Source organism: Falco cherrug, chromosome 6, assembly GCF_023634085.1.
Source record: "Falco cherrug isolate bFalChe1 chromosome 6, bFalChe1.pri, whole genome shotgun sequence".
In the NCBI taxonomy this organism is placed as follows: Eukaryota; Metazoa; Chordata; class Aves; order Falconiformes; family Falconidae; genus Falco; species Falco cherrug.
The window spans coordinates 55086343-55112076 of record NC_073702.1 but is presented as its reverse complement, the minus strand read 5'-3'; the positions used below and the strand labels follow the sequence as shown (position 1 = coordinate 55112076).

Below are 25734 nucleotides of genomic sequence, written 5' to 3'. Positions count from 1 at the left end.
TTGTAATTTTTTAAAATATTTCACATTAAGGCAGTCATATTTTAGTTAGTGATTGCTTTTCACTGCAAGTAACACTTTCTGCCTAATGAAAATTCTACATAAATCTGTTTATCGGTATTTATTTAATAACCTCAAACCCTGCCCAAGAAATCGGGTTTTTTCCATTTCTATCTTCCTAGGATCATTTTATTTTCTTAAGTTCTTCATATAGCATGGAAAGTCTGATTCTTGACTTACTACTTCCCCCGCCCCCCCCTCCATGAACTTCTACATTGTTACTTGTGTTAAGTAGCTGAATTAATAACTTTATGGGTGCCTTATGTTATTACATGTCAACATGCTTATTGTTGATCTACTTCAGTAATTGATACAGAGCATCTACTTTGTGACATAGTATGATAACTTGTATTCAAACTGTTTAAACATTAAAAAAAACCCAACCCACCACCAAACCAAAGCTTTTTCAAAACATAGTACAGGAATGAAGACCTGTACATCATTTTGCACCTCGAAGCCAAGTTATTCTCTTTGTATAATAAACACAAGCAATACTGGGAGCTTTATTCTAATCACATTGCAATCAATAGGGACAATATCCAATGCCCAATCTAAAGTTCCCATTAATTCCTGTAGAGTTACAGCACTTAGCATAGGTAAACTTGCATCCTACTAAATAGCTCTTAATGGCATCCAGCTGAATTCAGTTTTCTCTGCTAAAGTACATTAATTTTTGTAATATGTGACTTAAAATTTTTTAGCTCTTGAAAATATGGGGTTGGTTGATCTTATACTGTTCTGATACAGCTCAATCCCCTTTGAAGAAAGGGTGGTAACTGTTCTTCGCTGGCTGCAGTTACCTGAAGATGAAAGGTAGGTATACAATTGCAAGTGTAACTTCCTGTTCAAGTGGTATTGCAATGAATTACTTTGTAAATATTACTTCCTTTTTAAACAGTATCTTATGCATTATTCTAATGATGTTAAAGTACTATTTAATGCAATCCTGATTGTATGACTGAAACTTTTTTTTTAAGTTACATTCTCTATTTCCCTTTAATGTGTTCTTCCTCTGAATGACAGTGTTGTTTCCAATATTTGATATCCATTGTTGAAATATAATCTTTTCAAACTGTTTAAACGTGTATGTAAAATATTACATTTTTGGTACTGTTTGATATAGACCACACTTTTACACTCTGTATTTAGAAGAACCAGATTCCTCGGGCCATAAGTTTGGACCAGTAAGCAGTGGAGTAAGTAGTTTTTTTCTTTTTAGATTTGAAGGTATTCTCTGACTCTGTAATGAACTTCCAAAATTCATGTTAGATTAATAAACACCATGTTCAGTATGCTTATTAGGAAATAAGTTGTGAATAGGCAGCCCATCCTTAATTAACATTGATACAAAGCATGTACTAAATAGGCTGTTTAGGCCTAATTTTTATTTTCTTTATTTTGGTAACTTTTAAATTGCCAAAGCATGTTTGGATATGTCTTGTGTATGGTTTGTGTCTTCTAATTCATTGTGTTAATTTTAGTGAGGAGGAAGGGGACAGAAAGGTATACTTTCCATTTAGCAAGAGCAGAGATGATTTTTTTTTTTTTTTTTTTTTTTTTTTTTTTTTTTTGGTAGCAGTAGTCCAAGCTTTGGTGGTTAAGTATTTATGTCATAATTGTCCTTCATTTTCCCCCAGTCTCTATGCAAAGGTTAGATGAATACTGGTCTTATCTCCCTGCAGTTAGATTTTATGGTGGCTTGTAAAAAGGGTGATGAAAGGGACATTTGCCCTGTCATAATCTGTTATGTACCTCTTGTATAAATAAGAAGTCTTTGGGACTGCTGCTGTTCTCAAAAGTATTAAGCAGCTTTACATTTTAACAAACCAAAATGAAAAATGCGAAGGAAAAAAAACTCTTGGACTTTGTAAAATTCTGCCATTTTGAACGGCCAGGATGTTTGGGCATATTAAATGGGTGGTTGACCTCAGTGGTGACAACATTAAAAAGCTCTTGCCAATTTCTCTGGAGGTGTGAGTAGTTACTGCTACTGTAAGGAACAGTCAGATGGATGTAAGTGCCAAGTGCAGTAGCACACAACTAATTGGAACTGCAGTATAGGGAACATTTAATTTGATTATCCTTTTCTTTGGTTAATAAGTGGATCTAAAATTCTGTATGTCAGGAATGTTCTGGAGAGAAAGACCCTGAGGGTTTGTACATAATCTCCTCAGAAATATCTTAGTATGTCTTAGTATGGTGTAGGGCCCAGAAAAAAATGGGGCAATGAGCTGTGCAGTGTAGATATAGCCGGTTTTCTGTAGATGGAGGTAGCCCTGAGCAGTGCAGGTGCTAGGCAATCTGCAGGCTCCCATTTTTAATTCTCAGTATAGGTGTACCTGTTGAGTCCATTCTCAGTAGATGTAAAGACGATGCATCTAAAGAGTGTGCAACTGAGAGAAGTAGGAATAGGCAAAAAGCAGGTTTGATGGTCTATTGAGAATGCTCCAAGTATCCTGTCCTCACAGTACCTCCTGTTGCTGCACACTATATGTGTTCCCACTCCTAAGTTTGGGGGTTACTGCACAGTTGTATGTCCCCTGTGGCCTTCATTTATGTCTGGATTGCAGCGAGCCTTGAATGGTGTGTGAGAGTTGCTTCTTAATCTTTATTACCATATACTGTTACAGTTTAAACTTATTCACTCTCCCTAGAAATAAATCCAAATTTTTAATTGAAGTAGTTAGCACTTACTTTACATTCCTGTTTTTGTCCTGCAGGTCATTATAGCATTACAGAGAGTGGACAACATAGTAGGAATGCTGATGGATGGTCTCAAGCAAATGAACTTGCATAAATGCCTGAACATTATTTTTATATCAGATCATGGTAAACTTGATTTTATAAAGTATAACAGCATTTTGAAGAGCTATTTTCATACAGTAATATTCTGTTTTTTTACTTGCATGTTTCTACAAAGTTAACAAAGCAGCTGATACCTAGAATTTATATTTTGTATTATCAAGATGGTGTAAGATCTAAGCAGTGTAGGTGAGAATCAGACTTGGGGGGTGGGGGGGGAGAAGTGGAGAAATAAGGGGAGATTAAATGATTTTCATATTTTATTTCTAATTCCTTTTGTGATCATTACCAGCTGATAACAGAAATAAAATGTGAACTGGTAAAAATAGATTTCATTTTATTCTGTCTCTTAACTACACTGCACAGCAATTGTTTGCAAATGGCTGAAGTGAAAATATAAGCCATAGCTTCCTTTGAGTTATCAGTTCCCTTATCCATTATTAGGGGGTTGTTAACATGAAACTTTGATTTATTCCTGTAATAGCTTTTCTTTATTTCTGGAGTTAATTTTTTGTAAAAAGTTATGTATTTTACCAATAATCTATTTCTGCTGCTTTTCCTGACAAAAAAAATATAAGCACACTTCCATGCAGCACAAAATTGACGAGCAGAATTCATTGTCAGTGGGAATGATCCAAGACAAGCATCTATACAGCTTTAAAAAATATTTATGGAATTAATTGAGGATAAACCTCTCAAGAATTATTAAGAGTTCAAATGCATGTACTTCTTTGTACTTCTGGAAACTGATAAGTAACATTTATAGGAGGAAGATCAGTCCATAATTGCTGGGCTTATCGAGTATTTCTCTAGACATGTTGTGAACACTAGTTCAATAGGATATTGGTGGGATATTGGACTAAATCAATATCTGGTCTAAGCATTGCTACTGTTCTTAGGCTTATAAGATTTCTTCCCTTCAGAGAAAAAAAGATGTCTATTTATTCAATTGGAGTGTCTTTCTCAGCTGAGGGAAATGGCTGACACTGTGTATCTATGCAGTTTTTTGTTTCTTCCATACATGTTGTCGTCTCCTTGGTTTAGTTATCTTGGGGATTCTGATAAAAAGATCTGAGAACTTACATTTTTGACTTCTACAACTTCAGTTACATGTCTCCTTAACAAGGCTAATCTACACTAACATTCCCATTTTTTAATTAAAATTTGTTTCCTTTTGCAGGGATGGAAGCAGGGAGCTGCAGAAAAACAGCATATCTCAACAGCTATCTGGACAATGTTCAAGATTTCATAGTAGTACCTGGTCCTGCAGCTCGCCTAAGACCTAATAATGTTCCAGATGAGTATTTCTCTTGTATGTAATTGCTAAACTAATTTTTATTACTCAGTTACATGCTTTTGTACTTTATGAATACAAACTTAAGATCCATATATTCTATTGGTAAACCAGAGTGAAGGTCAGCTAGGGACAGCCTGGATGCTGAAGAAATACTGACTAGTGTACCTGTGGTTTTAAAGACCATTTAACTTTAAGGCCTGAAAGCATATCTGAATCCTACAGATTGCTGTTGTGGGCTGCCTCAGAGTGACTAACTGCAGATGCTCTTGCCTTGTGAAAGTAAGTCCTTTGATTCAGGTATTTGGTGCTCAAGACAGCCCCAAAATCATCCTCCTCTCACATCTCCACTCATTTCCTGATTTACCAGTTTATGTATAAATTTGCTGTATTTCTGTCTTAAATGTTAGACTGTTACTGTATTTACATATTATTTTAGAAATATTATATTCTTAGTTATTGAAAAATGGCTTAATGGCTTGAAGCAGTTGAGTAAACTGCAAAGTTAATAAACAAGTAAAAATCCATGCTTACAAATTTTCTAGTTTGATGCATTATGCAGTCACATTTTAGGTGAACACTGTCTGCTGTTTTTGTTACTACTTAATGTTGAATGCAGGCATTTCCTTCATATTTCATAGTTTTGGGGTTTTTTTCTATCTAGATTATTGTTCTCCATGCCCTTAAAAGCTTGTAGGCCTTGACCCCAATGACTTTAAGTCCTGTTTACTTCATTGCTCGATGTTAATTTAAACTCTTTTTAAATGCTTCCTTTGAGAACATGGAGTCAACTGCAGTTCCAGGTTCTCCCTGGAGAAACAAATTCAGGAAGAAGAAAAGCAGAGTATCCCCTGCTTTTGACGCATGCAGTTTTCATGAAGTAGCATTGTTGTCTCTGTAGCACTGCTTATATCTATGCAGGAATTATTAATGGTTCCCTTGCCACTGTAATCATTATGTGTTTTAGTCAAGCACTGGATATCAAGACTCAGGACAAAGTAACTGTGTGAAATGTAATGGGCCTGCGTTACACAAAATGTCAAACTAAATGATGTAATGGTCCGTTTTGGCTTGAGTCTAAGTATCTGAATCTTAGCCAGCTTGCACTTGGCTATCTTTCTAAGGATGCTTGCCAGATAAAACTGCTGTCCTGACAGTTGGTTTTGTTTCTTTTTCCTTAGAAGTGTATTAGCAAGCAGGAGAATTCCAGCTTGATTAGCACAGCATTTAGTTGCCTCTTTTGTGAAAACTTATTTCTCAGATTGTTTTTCAAACTGTGGTTAATACAGCTTAAAATTTTAAAGCTGTAAATAAGTAAAGGAAGGAGAGACTGTGAACTAAAATTTAATAAAAGCAATAGCTTGACAGCTTAGTGATTGCTTTACTTCATATGGTCTTCATTCTGGAAAAATAATTGATGTCCAGAGTTTTTTTGAAAATAAGCTGATTATATTGTGTGATGGGAGTGCTTTAATTTTAAATCTGATTTTTTTAACTTAGGTGACTAATTCTTACATATGATTCTTCCAGTTAATTATGAAGGCGTTGTCAGAAACCTCACAGTAAGTGTTGTTGTATCTGTTCTAGTTTAATTTCTACTGACACTTACAGGTATTTTATAGCATCAGCTGTTTGTTGGGCTTACTTACGTAGCATCTGGACTTTGAATCAGTGGCCTTCCATTTTCTAGACAGGTAACAACAACAAAAGTAGTTCTGCACAGGGGAAGGGAAGGTCAAAGTTGAGTATGGTGTCATATGGCTGTGGTTGTGCATTAACTAAGTGTTTGTGTTCATTTCTTTTCACTACCTATATTATGTTGCTCTTCGAAACGGGGAACATGTGTATCTGGATCATACTGGCTGAGGGCCAAGTCAGTGTAAAGCTCAGCGCCATTTCCTGGACAAGCATAAGATCTTCTTGCTCACACCTTTTGACAAACAGCTTTGAGAGAGGATATTGATTTTATATTTTTTTGTCAGTTCCAGCTTAAGGAATTTGCTTTTCTGCTCTGTACATGGCTTCTGTTCTCATCCCTGCACCACAATCTGTTTGCCCCTCAGTTGTGCAGACACTACTGTTGGTGAGAGCTATGCTGTTTGTCTGGATGACTTCACTATTCAAAATATTACAGTAGAGGGTTTTTTACTTAGTTTAATTTTTTTGGTGGTTTGATTTTTATTTTTTTTTTTTGCATTATTTTAAAATCATTTATGGACCTGAGTTGGTGAAAAATTTGTTTGTCTTTGAGTGACTACTCTAAAAACCCTTTGAATGTCTGTTACTTTCCATATTAAATAGCTGTAGAATTATTACACTGGGTAGCCTCCTACCACTTGTGAAAGTGTCATGATGTTCATGCGTCATGATGTTCATGTGTCGGTGTAATTATTTACTAATTCTAAGGAGTACTGGGTTTTTTTTTGTACAATTGTAGGCTGTAAGCAAAAGTCATGTCCATGAATCAATATAAATACTCTTAATAACTATTGAACAGAAAACCAGTCATATTTTTTTACTTAAATAGTTACTAATGTTTACATCCTAGGTCATATGATTCCAAACCTGATGGAGTTCCATTGTCCTTAGTGGAAGTTGTTGCAGACCCTTTGCAATTGAGATGCTTTATAGGAAATGTGCATGACATGAGCAAAATTTTGGTGAAATTTACATTTTATATTTAAACATTTCAGTGCATAGAACCACATCAGCCTTTCAAAGCTTATATGAAACAGCTGCTACCCAAGCGTTTCCATTATTCCTATAATGACCGGATTGAACCATTGCACTTCTATTTAGACTCCCAATGGCAGCTTGCTAGGTAAGTTAAATTTTTCAGTACTTGATTATACAGAAAAAACAATTTCTTGTTTTCTCATAACTTTTCTCTTCAAGATGCTTAGAGTTCAATGACAGCTATTGGAGTGTGGTATTCCAGCTTGTCATAGCAAAGAGATGCATGCTTTTCTCTGCAGCTCTTGCTGGCCTGAGGAGTCTCCTCAGACTTCACATGCATAACTACTTGGCTGAACCAGTCTCAGGGGTGATCCACTGGCATACATTGAACTTACTGAGCTCACTGTTGTTAATGACCTTACATGTTCTGACCAATGAATTTAAAACTCCCAGAATAATGGTATCTGCTATAATAATATAATTTTTAACACCTCTGTTGTATGCCAGGGCTTTCATCATGAAAGTTTCTCGCTCCACATGTTCAATAAGTTCTGTTGTGTAACACCAGTAACATATGCAAATCAGGTTTGGGTTACTAGAACTGTACAGATTCAAATAATATGCATGGACCTGGCATATGTTGGAGATTTGTTTTTATTACTTTAAGATGCCCAGCTGAATGCTTTAATGCTTTAAATTAGAATTATTTTTTTAATAATAAAAAAAAGGATGTAAAGTACTGTAAAAGTCTATTACCCAAATGACAGTAATGTGAAAAATCTGTTATTCTGAGAACAAACATCTGGTTCATGTGTCATCTGATGTTTAAATTACTCTAGATACTTGAGAATTCCAAAGGGATAACATTTGCAGAGAAAACTATCGTTTTGATTTTAAAGGCGTTCTCTTCCAGAGCTTAAAGACCTTCTAGTCCCTGCAGACAAGCCTCTAATAATACTCTAACAAATGAACAATACGTCACTACCTGTTTCTTATGCTGACATGATTTGTAAAATGTGAGTTATATAAACTTTGCATTTTTAATAGGAAACCTCTTGAGATTAAAAGTTGCACAGGTGGATTCCATGGCTCAGACAATCGCTTCACCAGTATGCAGGTGAGACTTAAACATATGTTAGGTCTTATTTTTATCTCCTTCTGTTTCTGAATGTTGTCTTTGCTGGGTGCTGATTTTTATTTTATTTTAAGACCTGTGACATTATTCCATCGGCAATTAAGGAAATCAAGTATTTGTAGGATTGCTATTGTGATGTGCTGGGTAACCCACACAGGGTGGGATTCCGTTGTTGTAAGAGTTGGGCAAAAGTACTACAGGACTTGCCCTAAAGATTTCACTGTGCTGGTAAGACTATAATGTGCCAAGTTCTTTTGTTGTAACATTAAAAGCAGGAAAAGAGGAAACATCAAATCCTCTAATACAGTCACTATAGGTATTAAGAGCATTCAGATTGGGAGGGACTTCAGGAGGTCTCTAGTCCCACCTCCAACTCAAAACTGTCAGCTATATGACCAGACCATGTTACTTAGGGCTTTATGCAGTTACATCTCTGAAACTGCTAAGGTCAGAGGCTCCACAGCTTCTAACCAACTGATTCTACTACCTGACTGTCCTGTTGGTTAAAAATGTGTTTAGTTATAGCCAGCCAGAGCCTTTCTTGTTTCAGTTTCTGCTGTCGATTCAGTGTTTCTCTCTGCCTCCTGCTATGTAGTACTGAAGAGCATGGCTCTATCTCCTTGATGACTTTTTTAGGTACTAGGGGACTGCAGTTTGATCCACCTGAAGTAGTCTCTTCTCCATGCTGAACAAGCCTTGTTCCTCTTCATGGGGCAAGAGCATCTGCCCACAAACACCTTGGGGGCCCTCCACTGAATTTGTGATGATTGTTTACTGGTGTCTCCAATTTATGTTGGAGGTGCTACAGTATCCTGATGTGGCCTAAAGAAATGCTGAGTAGAGAGGGATAATCCCTTCCCTCAATTTGCTCCTTGAGCTTCTGTTTATACAGCATGGGATGCTGTTGGCCGCCTTTGCTGCCAGGGTGTGCTGCTGGCTCATGTTTGGCTTGCTGTCCACTGTGTCACCCAGGCTCTTACAAGCAAAGCTGTTCCCTTGCCAGCCAGGTCTGTAAGGCTAATCTGTTTTTTTTCTTGTTTTTCTGGGTTGCCTAAGAACAGAAGTAATGCTTAAACTGCAATAAAGAAATACTGATTTGATTTCTTGTGAAGCTTTTTTTAAAAAGAACATGAGTTCAACAATTTTCCCTGGAAGTCTGTGGAGTTTCCACCACAGGAATTGCCAGTGACTTGTCAGACAAGTATCTGTTAGAAATAACAATTACTTTTGATTCTGTCTTTTCTGAAAGTTGACTAAATGATCTTCCCAACTCTGTAATTTTATAGTGTCATGATTAGAATATGTATATGTTGAGGTAGTCTGTTCACAAGAAAGCATGTTAGTCATGTTCAAAATAAGAGTCCCAAAATTCTTCTCTTTAATGAGAAATGGGAAGAGGTCTTAGGGAAATGTGGAATCATATCCTTAGTCAGCCCCATCTAACTTGAGGAATTCACTTAACCTATCCTTGTGCTTGAATTTCTGCTATTAATAAAATGAAAGGTAATACTCTTCATTTCAAAAGGCTATTTTCAGGATAAAATTCACTAACAGTCATTAGGTGCTTGGTACTATTACAGTGAAATTGTGTAAACACATTTGTAGAGAGAGACTCTTGTATTAAAAAAGTTACTGAAAACAAGCTTTATGAAAAGACCTACATAGTGTTAAGCATAGATTTCTCTTAAAAGTCTTATTTTCATGTTTTGTAGAATTATGTAGTGTTGGCATCAAACTGTTTATTAAAAAACTGTCAGCCAAAACCTGTGATAATTTTCATTGGTTTACCCTTCCAGGCCTACTTTTCTTCCCCGATTTGACAATGGGAAACCTGTGGATAGGGTAACTGGTAATGGGTTACAACCAGCAAGGCCACATGATGCCAAATGCCAGTTTAGTATATTCTCTCTCTGCTACAGTTTGACTTTAAATTTTTTTTTAGTAGGCTGACTGTATTCAAACTTTGTGCCAGACTTGAGATAGTCAGTTCATAGCATCCTTAGTTGGTCTTAAAACAGATATAATTTAACTTTTTGTGACTAATGTTACAGCAGTCTAAATTTCATCCTCTGTAGTTACCTCATTCAACAGAGGAGGTGGCATGTTCTTGCCTCATCTGGTTCAAATTAGGCATGTTGAGGAAATCATTAGCCTACAGATTTTAGTATCAACAGTTATGGAATGACAGCCTGCCTCATACTTTAATCTTAGAGAAAGAAGTTGGAGTTGAGTTTTTACCCTCTGTTTTTGCCACACAGCTATGAAATCTGAGAATTGCATTGTTTGCAAAGAGCTTTGAGATCAGGAAGATGCTATCCAGCACTCGCTCAGTATCTTGATACCACAGATGGGTGCAATCTTTTTCACTTACTTTAAAAATAAGCTGAATATCTCACAATAAGTTTAAAAAAAATCTTTTTGGTAGCAGTTGCTTTTAAGCATTTGCTTCCCTTGCCTCCCTGTTCTTACTCGTGCAGCCAGCCCTGCTCTATGCTAGTGTAAGCTCTGCATGACTGCAGCATTAAGTAGGTCGGGGAACTGAACCAGAAGGAAAAGAGCCAACAGGAAAAAAAGAAAATTTTTTTCAAGTTGGCTGCATTCCTGGATCAGGTTCACTGTATGGCTACACAATAGCTTGTGCCAGTACAGCTCAGGAAGTGGTGCAAGAAGAAAGAACAGCTGCAAACCAGGCACAGACGCTTAGCATCTTGCCATTGCTTAAGCCATTTAAAACATTACTAACAACAGATGTTTTTATAGCCTGAAGTTAAAAGCTTCTAAATTGGTTACAGGGCATGAAATTTGATGGTTACTTTGGCTCAACATTTCCATTAAATCTCTTAAAGCCTTTAAGAAAATGAATTTAACTTCTTGAAAGGCAGAAAAGAGCAAGGGACTTCATAAATAGCTGAAGGCAACTTTTTGAAGGCAACAATGAGACAAATTGGGTTTTCTAATACTCATTCACTGCTTAAAGTTATTCTTATACATCTCCTTTTTTTTTAGGGAAAAACATGCTTTTGACTTGATCCAAACTATGTTGATGAAGTAAAGGTTAAGTTCTTCATATACAGAGGGTATTTTCTTTCAGGATATTTTCCATTTTAACTTATCTTAAAGAGGATTCCACTTTATTTTTTCTCTGTAAATCCTAGGCTATCTTTATTGGGTTTGGACCAGGATTCAAGTTCCGTACTCAAGTTGACCCATTTGAAAACATTGAAGTCTATAATTTAATGTGTGGTAAGTACAATTGATGGGGGGTCATCTGTGTTCAATAAAATATAATGTCTTATGGGCATTGTAAGTCTTCTAATAACAGATTTTTAAGTGTCCTTAGAAATTTGTCCTTAAGGCTTGCTGCTGATAGTCACAAATAAAAGGCTGTTTGCCTTTCTCAGAAAGGTCCAGCTTCTAAATGCATAACAGCTGTTTAGGATCTACTGGTCAGGCCACCTTGTATCTCTCCTCTCTACTGGTCACTTGGTGTGTTCCTTTGGCTGCTCCAGAGCTGGTGCTTTGACTCACCTACTAAAAGCAACTACTTGACAATCTCTTTACTGTTGAGAAGAGGGGATATTTCTCTTCTATCTAACTAGAAGCTTTATCAGATCAGTTGCTCAGGTGACCTTATCCAGGCAGAACTGTATATAAACAAGCATTATAATGGTATGGGTGCAGGTGCCAGGCAGCACGTTTCCAGAAAGCCTGAATCAGTCAGCCCCTCTGCTTTCTATGTACTTGAACAATTCCTTGTATTTTGTCATGTGCTTTCTTATTTGTTGTTTTCCTTTACCATATTTTTGATTTTAGTTACTAAATATAAATAGGTTTTTAGTTCAGATAAAATTTAGACTACTTTTATTTTTTACTTGATTCATGTAATACAGTTCCTCCCAAATTCATCATTGCATGTGTCACTTGTTCAACTTATGTATTATATCTTTTAATGCTAGATTGGGATGTTTCCTTGTCCTTTGTCATTGTCTAATGCAACAGGTGTTCCAAATACGCTTTTTTTGGTTTTTCAATGGACTGCAACAGTCTTGTGAGTCTGTAGTCCTGTTGCTTTGGAGTCTTGCTCTAGACCTGGTTGTATCTGCAATAGTCAGAATTCCCATTTCTCACACCTCCTATGGTGTCACTCTTGAATTCATGATTGATTTCTGTTCTGTGCAGTCTGCTTCTGCATCTGAGTATCACAGACAGCCCACGCCATAGGTATTCTTAGCTTTATTTTCTGACATAGTACAGTACACTGCACCAGAGAAGTGGTGTTTCTTTCTGGAAAATTAAATGCCTTGTGGCCCCTTCCCCCACCCCCCTCCATTTCAAACACAATGTTACTGTGTCTCCTTTTTCCTTTGTCCTTTTTTTCATTCTGTATTTCATGGTTTCTCCAGAAGTCTGTCAGTAGTTCTACTGCTTTCTATTCATTTATTCCCCTTGAGGTCTTCACCTGTTTTCCATTATTTCCTGCCTATTTCTCTCTTGCCAGGACCTATACTTGCTCGAACATCTGCATCTGTGAGAGACAAAGTATTACCAAAGGGTTTGATCCAGAAAACACTTAACAGGAGCACAGCACACGCTCGAAATCAGTGGTGATATTCAGGTATACCACATTTAAACCATGTGTTTAAATTTGCTGGAACAGGAAAGAGGTCGTTGTCAGGAAGCGTGGCTCTCAGCCTTTTGTACTTTGCTGTCTTATGTCATGTGTGATCTTGAACCACCTTCTTGCAATCCCCTGATCTGTTCTGTGTACACTGCATGGGAGAGGTAGTCCTTACTGGCATCTCAGTAAAGCAAGTTCAGTGACAGATCAGACATTTTAAGTGCAGTCATTGGGGTCTATATTTCCTCCATCCTGTGTAGAAAGAATTAAAAGAATAGGCTGTGCAAAAGCCAGCACACTAACTTTCAGATAGAAAATGATGTGAGGTGATTTACTCACCTTTTTTCTTACCCAGGGCTAAGTGCCATCTGGACTGCAGAAAGGCATCTTCTTTCACTTGTTTGGGGCTCTAGTGTTTCTCTCAGAGGTGCCTGACTGCACCTTCTTGCAAAGTGCAGCCAGAGAAGAGATACTGTCTCCTGTTTGTCCAACATCTCAGCACTTAAAGCGTAAGCACCGGATATGTATCACTAACTGCCTTGTCTGAATAGGGGGATTTCAACTCATGTTCTCCAAGGTGTTAAAATTACCAGGTTTTCTGGGGCACTGTGAAATCCTGGATGCTCCACTTCAAGTAATTGTAACATAACAATGTAATTTGTCTGTTGAAGTGGGGATCAGAGTTCTGGGACTGGTTGTGATTTGCTTTATCACTGCTTTGTGTGAAGTATTCATTGAAACTGGGACTCCTAGGATTGGAAAAGTTGTTTTATTCTTTCCAAACCAAAACAGCTTCATCTGGAGGGAATTCCATTAACATATCTGAGTGGCACGGTACAGGGAGAATTGTGTTTGGTTCCCCACATAGGAAGGGAAGTTCAGCTCTAATTCTTGTGCTCTAGGTGAGTGATCTAGACACCAAGCATTTGGAGACACGTGTCTCATCACCTGTTATGTTTTGAAAATGCCTGATTTCATAGATTCAGTATGAGTTAAGCGGAAGAACAATAGATCTGTGAGTGCTAGTGAGGATTAAGCATGACACAGGTCTTGGTCTATTCAGTATTTTGAAGGTGTCTGAAGTGTCTCTGAGCATTACTGGTAAGCAGCTTTTAGTTGTTTAAATTACTTTAATGGCAGAGATGGTTTTGTGATTAGATTACTTTGAGATTTTTGAAGCTTAACATTTTAGACCTAAGTGACAAGCAGAAAGAAACCGTGTTCTGTCTAGGTTCTTCTGTGGCGTTACCCTTTAGTGATGCTTATTAGCTGAAGCTTATGCATTTAATTTCCAGGTAATAAAAAAAAACCCAAACCAACAAAAAGACCCCAAACTTATTCTCACAAAGCTTCAATGTTAGGTGGCAACTAGCTTCATGTGTTTGAGATTTGCCATTCTGTTCCCCACTGCAAGTTTGGATGCTGCAAGTTCACTTCTCATTTAATTTGTTAATTTTTGTGTGTGTGTGCTGTTCTGTCCCACTTTACAAGCAGACTAATACCATCCTGAGCCCTAGCTAAGAACATGTATGCTCCCTTTTAAAAGGGTTGTATTGCTTTCCCTTTTCGGTGTTATGAGCAGCAAGCAGTGCAGCTTTATTGACTCACCCATACTTGTAACTGCAATACAAGCAGCAGTGCTCCTGTTAATATCACATGAATTCTTTCATAGATTTGCTTGATTTGAAACCAGCCCCAAACAATGGAACCCATGGACGCCTAAACCATCTTTTAAGGAACCCTGTTTACACCCCCCACCATCCCAAAGAAACAAGCCATCCTTCCGATTGCTCTGTGGTGGGACAAAGAGCCTTTTCAGTGAGCCTTGGCTGCTCCTGCAGGACAGAGGTAAGTACTGGAACAGTTAAAGCTGTGGAGGCAGACATCTGTGTTGTATTTAAAGAATGAAACTCTGGCTTTTCCAGTGTTTTCCTACTAGTTTTGCAGTCCCCTACTACTGGTTTCAAAATCAAATCTCACCTGGAGTTAGCGGTTACTAGCCTGTGTTAATATATTCATTTTGCAGTTTTCTTATGTTAAGTCATATTCAGCTCTGAAAAACCTAGAAAATGCCAGAGAAGCAAACTTTGATGGGGAAAGCTTTCAGTTCTTGCTTGCTTCACTTAATTATGTTGAATTTTCCATTCTGTGAATGTTGTGTTTTGGGCTGTGGTTTTCAAGGCTGTAGATCTGTTTGTGGCAAAAACTATTTGTTTCTGAAAATTCTGTGGCCCTACTCAGTAGATATTAGTGAGTTCTGTATAGGGATAACTTGCAAGGCAGATGTTACATTTGGTGTTTTAAATGTAGTAGTGGCTCATAGTACGCTTTGTAGAACACAATAGAATCTCATTGATTTTGCTTTATAATTGTAGGGTTTGCCAATAAGGGATTTCCATCAGCGTTTAAATCTCACTGAAACAGAAGGTAAGAACTTTTGATAGTAATATAGAAGGGTAACAAAAATTATTAAAAAAGTAAAATGTTCTATATTTAAGCTTCTGAATAACTCAAGTACATGAGGTAAATATTCTTTGAAATACTTGCTGGGACTACAGTTCTGAGTTTTTCAAATACAGTCCTATGGAACAACTTGTTCTGAAATAAATGTCTACCCTTATGCATGTGTCTTTATGGCACATGTATTATGTGATACTTCTGACTTTTCTAGCACTGAAGTAATGACCATTCTAGAATGGGAAGCAAAAGCATGGTATGGGAAAGTACCTGATAAGAAATCCCTGGAAATACCAGCATCACAATGGCAAAATACTTTTAATGAAGCGTAAGGTGTATTCTACACGGTCTTAAGGTGTTGCCTTTTTTACCTATGCTTTATTTCCATTCTTTGGATGTTTACATGCCATGTTTGAGCTGCAGTTTGCAAGGCTATAGATGTGCTGATGATTTGTAAAACAAAATTAACTATTTTGAGCATGAAGCAAGTAGGACAGTAAGTAAATAATGAAAACCATAAGTCAAAATGAAATATAAGCCTTGGTGCTAATACTTTCAAAGATGAAATCAAGATGATAGGCTATCAAAGAAATAGGTTGATAAAGACTTTGCCTCATGTATGTTCATGAAAACTTGTTTCTTATGCAAATAAACTGTATCTGGCAATACTCCACTGTAGCTCACTATTAGGATCTGGACTTAAATGCCAATTACAGGCAGGAACCAGTATTTGCTGCTTATTCAGAGCTAATTTAATGCTTATGTTAATTTGTATAGTTTGTTCTGGCACAAAAAGCAGATAGAAGTTTCTTGATTCTTTTCCGCTAGCAACCAGGGCATCTTTTTAAAATGTGTCCCAGAACCCTTTTAAAATAACTCTATCACTATTGTAACATTTATGAAACAAAATTAAATCCAGTTAGTATGATACGGTGTGCTTTCCCCTCAGTGTGCAAGTGGTTGCATAGAAACAGACTCTGCTAATTTGTAAGTGGATGCCTGAATGCCTTGCTGAACTGGGCTTTAAAGAAATATTGCAAGGCCAGCTGCATAACCTGTCTCAGTTCCGTTTTGTAGGAGTAGGAGCCTAAGGCTCTAAACCTATCTTTTTGCCACTGCAGGATTTTGCTTGGATTATCAGTGAGAGCTGGCTTAGCACTGGTCTTAATAGCAGTAATTTCCTTGTAAATTTTATTAATTAAGCACTTATTACTTAGATACAAAAAGTATTATCACTCATTACAGAATTCTAGTAACCAGCCCAGATGCTCCTTATGACTCTTCAGGCTTTATTAGTTACCTCAGTTTTCATATTCTCTCATTGATTGTCCTAAGTTCATAGCCTATAAGAACAACAAAATCTTAACTGCATTTTTAGTTTTATGGAAAAAAGAATGGTTTGCCTTTTCCCTCATGGGTGGAGAAATAAACATCACAATCTTGTCTTTTGTGTGTGTGTTGTAGAATTACTGTGGAAAATAACTGCAGCATTCATTCATTGCTCACATTCTTTCCCCATATAAAACAGTTACTTTGAAATCATGTTTCTGCATAATTTGTGGATGGTTTTGACATCCTTAATGGAAAATATACTGATGTCATCTTTATAATTCCAGTCATATAATGGTTGAAAATGCTTGCATTTTCAAAGGCAAAGTAATATTTTTATTTTAAAATATTTCAATGATGTGCTAGTTTTCCTCGATTTTTATTTTGCATCAGAGAACTCAAAATGTGAAAATCTTATTTTTCTTTTTTTCCAGTTTGGCAAAAATTTAAATATTCAAAGTTTTGATGAAATTCAAGTTTACCTTAGGAGTTAAACCCTGAAACTTTCTACTGACATTTGACTGCGCAAATGATGGCAAAACATGTTTTGTTACTTTGTTTTGATAATTTTTGTTCTTTAGGGTAGTTGTCTCTACAGTAATTCTGTTGCTAATTCTGCTTTGCTTTTCACACTTTGCTGATCCCCCGTGGGTTCTTCCTGATACAGTTTTAAAGGAAAGCCTTCACTCTTCCATTGGATATACTAGTTGGCCAATAAACAGGCAATGCCTTTGGCAAAGGTCTGCAAAAAACCTTTGCAGTATCATGTATTAAAGGTTTGGAGATACCTTTCTCCATATACAAAGTTTCTAAGGAGATGTGGTCCCATGAGAGAGAGGGAGGATGAAGATTTTATGACTATCGCACTATTACAAAGCAAGTCTTCGCAGGTCTGAGAATCCAATCAGTACTTCACTGGATTATGTATTTAGATCTCTCTCTCCTTTAAATGTCACTTTTACATATGACTTTGGTTTCTACTAAAATAGTCCCCTCAGCAGACTTCAAATTGCCACAGTTGGTTACTGTCCCATCTAAATATTATGTGGAAGCAGATCCCACATTGTGTTTAAACTGAAATACAAAGTGAACAAAGACTTTAACTTTGCAGCTTTAATCCATCTCCTGTTTTGAAGTGTAAATTTTTTTGTTTTAAATATAAACTTAATTTGTACAGTATAAGCTTTATATTGCTTTATAGTGGCTTTGCCACCGAATTTATTACCTTAGCATAGAAAATATACCTTTGATACAGAACAAGAAAAACTTTCATTCTTGTTACTGAGTTCTCTGATTGCTTCAATGTCCAATTGCCAATGTTAGGTGTGTAAAAGAGGGAGATACTTAAAAACCAATATTGATTTTAATTGTAACAAGCACTATTTCTGCTGCAGTTAAGAAAATAGAGAAACTTACCTTGCCCTACGGACGGCCCAGGGTTCTCCAGAAGAGACATAATTACTGCCTCCTCTACCATTACCGCTATGTGAGTGGATACAGCAAAGACTACAGAATGCCTCTCTGGAGTGCATATACTCTTAACAAAGATGTAAGTATATGAAAAAAGGTTAGAAGCAATACTGAAAGGTAAAAAGCTTGAATATCAATTACTCCTGAATGCTTCTGAGATCTGCTTATGATGTTATCTCCCAGGGAACTATATAGAATTACATGAGAAACAGAATTTTGTATGAGCTTTTTTCACTTTCCTATAATAAGAATTGGCTTTGACTTCTTCCTGTTTCTCTGAGAGAGCTGCAGTTTTGCCTCCAAAGCAAGCAGATCCACCAGGGGGTGAGGAGCCTGTTGCCATTGATATAGAGACCCTATGAGTCTGCACTGGCTTACTGCTTGGCAGCATAGGTCTGCTATAGCAGTCTTCTGGTGCTGTCCTTAGTGTGATCTCAGCAGGGGTTTTGTGGTCTTAAAGCAGTGTTTGTAATGTAGCAGGATCCTTTTGAAAAAATCTATGGACTATCTTGGAACAATTCATGCCCTGATCTGATCCTTCTCTCAGAAGATTGTCCTGATTCGGAAACAACAACAACAAAAAAGGCACTTTAAGGATATATCTGGTCTTGGGATAGGGTTCGGGGCAGCAAAGATGCATCTGTTCATGCAGAGCTTTTCAAGTTAGCCTTTCCCATTCAGAGAAAATTTGGAAGCCACATCATCCTTAAAAGGAATTAGGATGGTAGAAGATGTTTTTTAGTTTGATTATCTAAGAATCAGGTTTTAAACAATGACTATTACAATTAAATTTATACTAAACTCTGGCAAGGTTTCCAAGATTTCCTCAAAAATATTTTGAAGTTAGTGGCATGAAGCAACCAGTTACTGTAACAAGGGGCCCAGTGGAGAAAGATGGCTAACACCACACCTGGCTGCCTCTGATTCCTAGCTTGAACGAACAAGTACTTTTACAGTATATCAGGTTATCTTTAATGGGCATATTTAAATTCTCTTGGAATATGTTATTCTCAACTCAATTAAAATGCTGCAGCTCTGTTCACTTTATTTCCAAAACATATGAAATGGATGGGATGGCTTGTTTTCCACTGATAAAAGGAACAATTCTTGCATCTTAGTTAAGTCCCTTCACACCATAAAAAGCAGTTGCAGCTAAATATTTAGAGTTCTGCAGTCCCCCTCACTAAGAGAGTTGTTGTAACTCAAGTATCTTTTACCAGTGATACTTTCTTCTTATTCAATAGGACAAGTGGGTTTCTGCTACAGAAGCTACCTCCAGCTGTTTACACAAGGATGTTCGTATTTCTTTTAATCATAACCAGACATGCTTGTTCTACAGCAATCATCCTCGCCTAACTTATGGATTCCTTTCTCCTCCAAGTATGTGCATAGCCTTCATTGTACAGCATATGTGATTTAAATAACTTGTAGTGTGGTGGGTGTAGTCTTTTATAGATGTTCTTGATAACTAAGAGTATGAAGCAGTAGTTGCTGATTTGTTGCAGTTCAGTTCGGCGTATGAGAAATAAAAACATTTTAGGCACTTCCAGCAGTTAGTGGGGTTGTCCAAGGTCACTTAGTACTCCCCAAAAGCTTTGGAACTTGTAAGGTTTCTAAAGTGGCATCTCATAGAAGAAACTGGAAGGAACATGTAAACCTTGACCCAAATCTGGCAAGTTAGTAAATTGCAAAGTCACTGTGTATGACAGGTGCTAATTGGAACTAGCCAAAGTAAAATTTAGGGATGTTTCATTGTGTAAAAAAGCTGCCTTGACAAGTTTATTTTCTATGTGAAATATACTGTTGTGTGCCATATGTAGTCTTTAGTAAAGCAATTCAGCATTGGTCTGAAGAGCATATCTCAGATTCTCAAACATATTACAAAATATTTAGCTGTTTACAAATGGTTAAATTGTTTGTGAACTGTTGCTGACCTGATTTAGAAGCATTTTAAATTTACTGCATAAAGTACTGGGTAGTAGGTTAGTTAAACATCTGTAACAAGTGCAAAGCTCCAGTAGAGCTCCTATTTTTATGCCTAGGTTCTGCAGTGAGAAAAAGTTGGTCTGACATTCATAAAGTGAATTTTATTCCCCTCTCCACAACTCAGAAGCCTGTGCTGATATTTTTAATCTCATGAAAATTTGTCCACTTTTTATCTGACAAGAGCAATTGCTGCTGCTGCTAAGACTATTTATTTGGGATGGATCCAGCATGTACTGAAATTAGCACTTAGACCCACATCAGCTTTGGAAAGTGAAGTTAGGTCAGCTGCACCTTACTACACCAATCCTTAAACTTGCATTTTTGTGCTTCAAGTAACAAATCCAAGTAATGAATTGCTTTTTTGTTTTAGATTTTATGACAGATGCAAAGAAACATCACTATGATGCCTTGCTTAACAGCAACATTGTACCAATGTATCCTGCATTTAAAGGTATTTTATTTGTATGCATGTTTTTGTACACAGCTGAATGTAAGAAAGACTACTTATTTTTTTGTGGGTTGGTTTGTGTTTGTTTGTTTTTTTTGCTTGCCTTCAAACCATGCAAATGACCCCTGGTTCAGCTGCTTCCATAAAATGAGACCTCTTCCAACTGTGGGTTTCTTACTTGAGTGAAAAGTTCCTTAAAGTAGGATTATCACCTATGTGGAAAAGGCCCACCATTGTGAGCTTATGATTCCTAATCAACTGGCTCGTTACATGGGAGCATAGTAGAAGTGTCTCCATTTAATGTGTGACATTTTTGTTTACATCTTCCTCCCTACCTAAACAGGGGTTTATATTGAATATTCTCTAGAGAATCCAGATACCACATACAATTATGGGAATTCAATTAATTTCCAGTTTAGGAATGCCTTCTAAACTCAGAAGGGTTTCCAGGCAGGAATCTAGGATCTGAATCACTAAGGAAATGGGAAAATAATCACATCTCCAGTAGAAAAGATCTGAAGACCTGGCCTTTCCTAGGTGAGAGGGAACATGAGATGTTGACTGACTTTAAGCATATTCCTGGTCAAAAAGAAGGCTAACTATGGCTTCCTCTGGACAAAAGATATGTCTTGTTTTGTAATGGAATAGTGGTCAACTCTTAACTGTAACTAAAAATATCATACAGGTAAGATACTTCCCAGATCATAGGTGTGGCTGTACAAGCTAGCCAGGCCAACTTGATAGCGGTGAAGACCCAAGCAGGCATGGTCTTCTCTCACCTTCTGTCCTGTAGCCTCTCCATGATTTGGTTTCCAAGGAAAGAAACCCAAGGCCACAGGGTAGCAGCATCAGTATGCCTCAGTCAGGTTTGTGGTAGGGTGACTGTGAAACCACAATGCCAGGAGATGCTGCAGTGCATGCTGCTGCTCACTTAGATGCAATCTCTTAAACTGTAACACTTGTATAATTTGTTATTTTTCTAGCTTATCATGTCTGTTTATACTCCACTGAAAACTCTGCAGAATTATATTAACAGCTACTACCTTGCACACTGTGTTTCCCACTTCCATTACTGTGTTTCAGTGTTATGGAACTACTTCCATCAATACCTGCTACCTGAATATGTTGCAGCCAGGAGTGGTGTCAATGTAGTCAGTGGTCCTGTGTTTGATTATGATTCTGATGGTCTCTATGATACCCCAGAAAAGGTGAAAAGGTAGGAACCTTTCATATCCTAATTCTTTGTTTCCTTTCTCTATTAGTGGTCAAAAAGTAATTACGATCCTTGTTATCAAGGAAAGCATCTTGTGGAGGTGGGGCCTTGGGAGGCTGCATCAGTTCAAAGAAACAGTCAAATAGCCCTAAACAGATACAGAAGTGTAAAGCTAAGAAATGAGCAACAAGCACAAAGGAAAAATGCGCTCTCAAGATATGTGATCTTAAAACCTGAAAGTGAAGTGTAATGGAAGATGTTGCACGCAGAACAATGTCCACTAGCCTGAAATCTTATGACACTGTCTCTAGGAGTGGACGAGCAGGGGCTTATCCCTGGTGGGGTCAGCACTTCCTAGGCTGGTAGTGTTCCACTACAAAGTTGTGAGTACAAATACACAAGTTGGCAAAACTGGTTCAGGCCAGCAGGCAGATGGTTTTCTGGGCTCAGGCTGAACTCTCCATCTACTTTGGATTCTTACGTGTTTTTATGATAAATCAGTTTGTTGTTATACCTCACCAAACATGTTACTTAGATCAGCCTACAAGCCAAACTTGATTTGCAAAATAGTAATCTGGAGTTTTCCTTCCAGGCCTAAGATTTCTTTGGGCTAAATAGGTGGGTTGCTAAAATTGATATGCCAGAATATAGCAGATTGCTGTCACTTATTCTTTGTGCAAGTATGATTTGGTGGATTTACAGAAACATCCTTTGTGTTTCAGACACCCTGGTAACTCAGAAGTTGCAATTCCAACTCACTTCTTCATTGTGCTGACTAGTTGTAAAAATACTTCTGAAACTCCTCTGGAGTGTGAAGAGTCTCTAGATGCCTTGGCTTTCCTCGTACCTCACAGAGAAGACAACAGTGAAAGCTGTGCAGTAAGTAGTCTGCTCGGTCCCCATAAATACCTGAAGTCAGGCTTGAGCTTGTTTTGCTTGGATGTCAGTGATTAACTAGTTAAGAGACTGTAAAAGCAGTACAGTCTGTCATGGTAGTCTTGAGAGAGAAGACAATATTTTTGTAAACAGAATTATACTGAAGTCTGTATATACGCTCAAATGTTGAAACAGAAGTTCTCTCTTTGAAGAGCAAAACTTTCAACAGCTAGCAAAGTAGAGTCGGAGTACATTGAGACCATCAGTGTGATGTGTACATAGGCTTCTGTAGAGCAAATACCCAGTCAACAGCTGAGAAGGATGAAGGGCTTCTAGGAAAAGATGAGTCACCCACAAAGAAGGGTCAGTGCTAGGCCAAAGGCGGACTCAAAAGGAGACACAGATGTTCCTGAAGAGCATTGGTTGCTTCTAGATCAAGTACCTTGGCCTTGTGATGGGAATGCACATAGCAACACTCCATATAAACAGGAAAAAAAACATGGGAATTGTGTAGACCTATCCTGTAGGGTAGGATTACACAAGTCACTGCTCAAGTCAGGCACAGCTTTCAGGACTAGTTTAATCATAGGGGTGGTGGATTAATGCTGAACCTCACCTGCCTTTCCCCATTATCACCAACTTCCACTGGTGCAGCTGCAAGCTCTGTACCCTTGAGGAAGTAACAGCAAGTGCTAAATTCAGGCAAGCTTATAACTATCTGTACTAACTGCTTGTTAGATGTTTGCCAACAGTTACTGCTTTCGATCTTTCTAAAACATTAGAATGTCTTTTGCTAATTGATTAAATGTACGTCAGAAAGAAAAGATGTCTTACAAACCCTTTTTCTTTCTGTCCTAATAGGATGGCAAGTCTGAGTCTATGTGGGTTGAAGAGAGAATGAAGTTTCATACAGCTCGGATCAGAGATGTAGAATTAATTACTGGACTCAGCTTCTATCAAGAAAGAAAACAGCCTGTGTCTGACATTTTACAGTTAAAAACATATTTACCAACTTTTGAAATGGTCTGATTTTTTTCCTATGGAATATTGGTATACATTTCACAACTGATTTGTAAACAGAATGAGAACTTTTTTTAATAAGCTGGAACATTTATTGAGAACTTTTTTGACCAAAATGCCAGTAGGGAGGAGAGTGGGTGCCATATTTGTATCTCAGGGACTCCTGGTGGACTACGTGTGTAACACAGGATGGCAACTCCTGCCATTTCCACTTGAATGTGGTAGAACCATGTCCATTATTAAATGCTAACAGCATTTGATCATCCTAGTCTGAGACACGAACAAAAATGTTATCTTTTTATATGCACTGGAGAGGGAGAAGCTTATAAAGCATGGGTTACGATCTATATTCTACTTTAAAAATCTAGGTAACTAGCAAATACGGTTCTGGGAAATAACTACATTCTTGGTGACCACTGAAATACAAACAACAGCACCTCTAACTCCACTTTTCCTTGAAGCATGAATTACATTCTGAGCTGTGGGTCTCATAAAATTGTGCAGCATTATGGTGCAAGAAGCTATGCTGAGGTTAGTAAGACTGCTAACTGAAACTTCCCCAAAATGAGCAGGCACCTGGCTAATGCAGCTGTTGGCTGGGCAGCCTTGGCATGTTGCTGCCCTCTGGTGTCTCTGATGCTCCGATACACTGATGGAGGGTGTGGTGCACAGCTTGCTTGTTACGCATCCTCAGAGTGAGCAGGTATATGTAGGATGTGTCAAGTCACCTGCAAATCAGAAGAAATTAATTCAGGAAATCTCTGAGCTCTGAGAAATAATTATCTTGCTTCAAATTAAACTTAGATTTGATAAAAAAAGATTTTGCTTTCCTGAACCAAAGAGGTCTTTCTCAGTTAGGTGCATGATTTTGTCAGCTATGGTTTTGAAATCCCATTTTTGTCAAGAAAATGTAATTTTGCAGTGAGATTGTTGCCTTAGACTGGTAAGATGATCTTCTCTAATGGCACATCTCATTGCTACTGTAAATGCCCACAGGCCTGTCATAGAATGGTTCGGGTTAGAAAGGGACCTTTAAAGATCCTCTAGTTCCAGCCCCCTTTGGTTGTCCATTGGTGGCAAATGACCAGATCCTAGCTGCATTTGTAGCTGTTCTTTGTGCTACATCATCCAAATTTCAGCTCACAGAAGTTACCCATCTGGAATGCAGACACTGCCAGATGCAAATTCTGAAGAAGCATGTAATGAGCTTTCTTGGAAGCTTTCAGGCTACACAAACAGCTGCTACAGGCACTCAGGAGTGTAGGAACTCCCTCCTTTTCCAGTACACATGCTATCATTTTTTTTAATTCTCCCACTCTCTCTAAAGCTGATGAGCCAAAACTGGCTCTGTTATGTATAAAGTTTGGCATAGTCAATTACACATTTATGTTCTTCTCATTTAAAAAGAAGAAAATACAGCACGCACAAGTATGTTAGAAGAATGAAGAGCCTGTGACTGAGCAGAGAGGCAGTTTACCTTACAGCTTGGTCAGGGGATGTTGGAAGCTGGATTCAAAGCCTGCTTAAGTCAGTGGAAGCTTTTCCATTAACTTCAGTTTGAGTGGTTTGAAATCCTGGGACCATTTTTTTTTTTTTTTCTTCTAACCAGATGTATTCTTGATCTTCTGTTACAAGCATGACTTTTTTTCCTACAGTAGTTTCACTGTGTGAAATTTAAATGTGTTGTAGCAACCTCACATTATGATATGACTGTGACAGCATTATTCAGTGTAACTGCTTTGTACCATTGCCTGTGACCAATAAAAACATTATTAGTAGTGTGCTGTTCATGATCCTTTCTGTACCAAGTGCTACTGGCTAGTTAAACACTAGTGCAGATATAGAGCACAATTTCACATTATTTTTGGGGGGGTGGGGAGAGGCTCGCTTCAATCCCTGCTCTTTAAGTTGAAGATAACATCTCCAATTGGAATGTTGAAGTTGCATTCATAATTGGAAGGGGAAGATACGAAGAAAGATGGTCAAGAGGTTCTTTATTTTTAGAACTCGTACGGTCTCCTGAATTCAAATGGCAGATGTTCACATCTTCAGAAAGTGAAGCAATGCTAGTTTCAGCTAAGAGGCAGGGCTACCCTAGTTCCTGGGTAAAGAAGGAACAGGGTAGGCTTCAAGCAGATGACTGCTGGTTTGACCTAGGGAGGATTTTGGAAGAGAGAGTGGCTGTGAAAGCCATTATAGTCGTAAAGAGAGGGTAGTGGCTGAGATGGGTTTGGAATGTGACTGCCAGAAATTGAGAAGTGATCTTGATAGGGAAGAAAGCTAGCCTGATTTGATCTTAGTGTAAATAGTTTTGCTTATTTTATTTCTTCGTCCTTGCATTTTAGAGACATTT

At 37.7% G+C, this 25734-nt stretch overlaps 1 protein-coding gene across 2 annotated transcripts in view; it reads left to right on the top strand.

The window, feature by feature from the left end:
• The window catches only part of ENPP1 (ectonucleotide pyrophosphatase/phosphodiesterase 1), a 55549-nt gene extending 30390 nt beyond the window's left edge, over nucleotides 1–25159 (top strand). For both annotated transcript variants that reach the window (XM_055713726.1, XM_055713725.1), the window contains 16 exons: nucleotides 805–870; nucleotides 1181–1253; nucleotides 2778–2886; nucleotides 4040–4171; nucleotides 5684–5715; nucleotides 6847–6974; nucleotides 7877–7946; nucleotides 11120–11207; nucleotides 14255–14430; nucleotides 14958–15009; nucleotides 17763–17917; nucleotides 19083–19218; nucleotides 20195–20275; nucleotides 21356–21488; nucleotides 22208–22364; nucleotides 23223–25159. In XM_055713726.1, coding sequence (XP_055569701.1) covers nucleotides 805–870; nucleotides 1181–1253; nucleotides 2778–2886; nucleotides 4040–4171; nucleotides 5684–5715; nucleotides 6847–6974; nucleotides 7877–7946; nucleotides 11120–11207; nucleotides 14255–14430; nucleotides 14958–15009; nucleotides 17763–17917; nucleotides 19083–19218; nucleotides 20195–20275; nucleotides 21356–21488; nucleotides 22208–22364; nucleotides 23223–23390 — 1756 coding nt within the window. In that variant the 3' untranslated portion in view covers nucleotides 23391–25159. The remainder of the gene's footprint in view (nucleotides 1–804; nucleotides 871–1180; nucleotides 1254–2777; nucleotides 2887–4039; nucleotides 4172–5683; nucleotides 5716–6846; nucleotides 6975–7876; nucleotides 7947–11119; nucleotides 11208–14254; nucleotides 14431–14957; nucleotides 15010–17762; nucleotides 17918–19082; nucleotides 19219–20194; nucleotides 20276–21355; nucleotides 21489–22207; nucleotides 22365–23222) is intronic.
• Nucleotides 25160–25734: the final 575 nt, after the last annotated feature.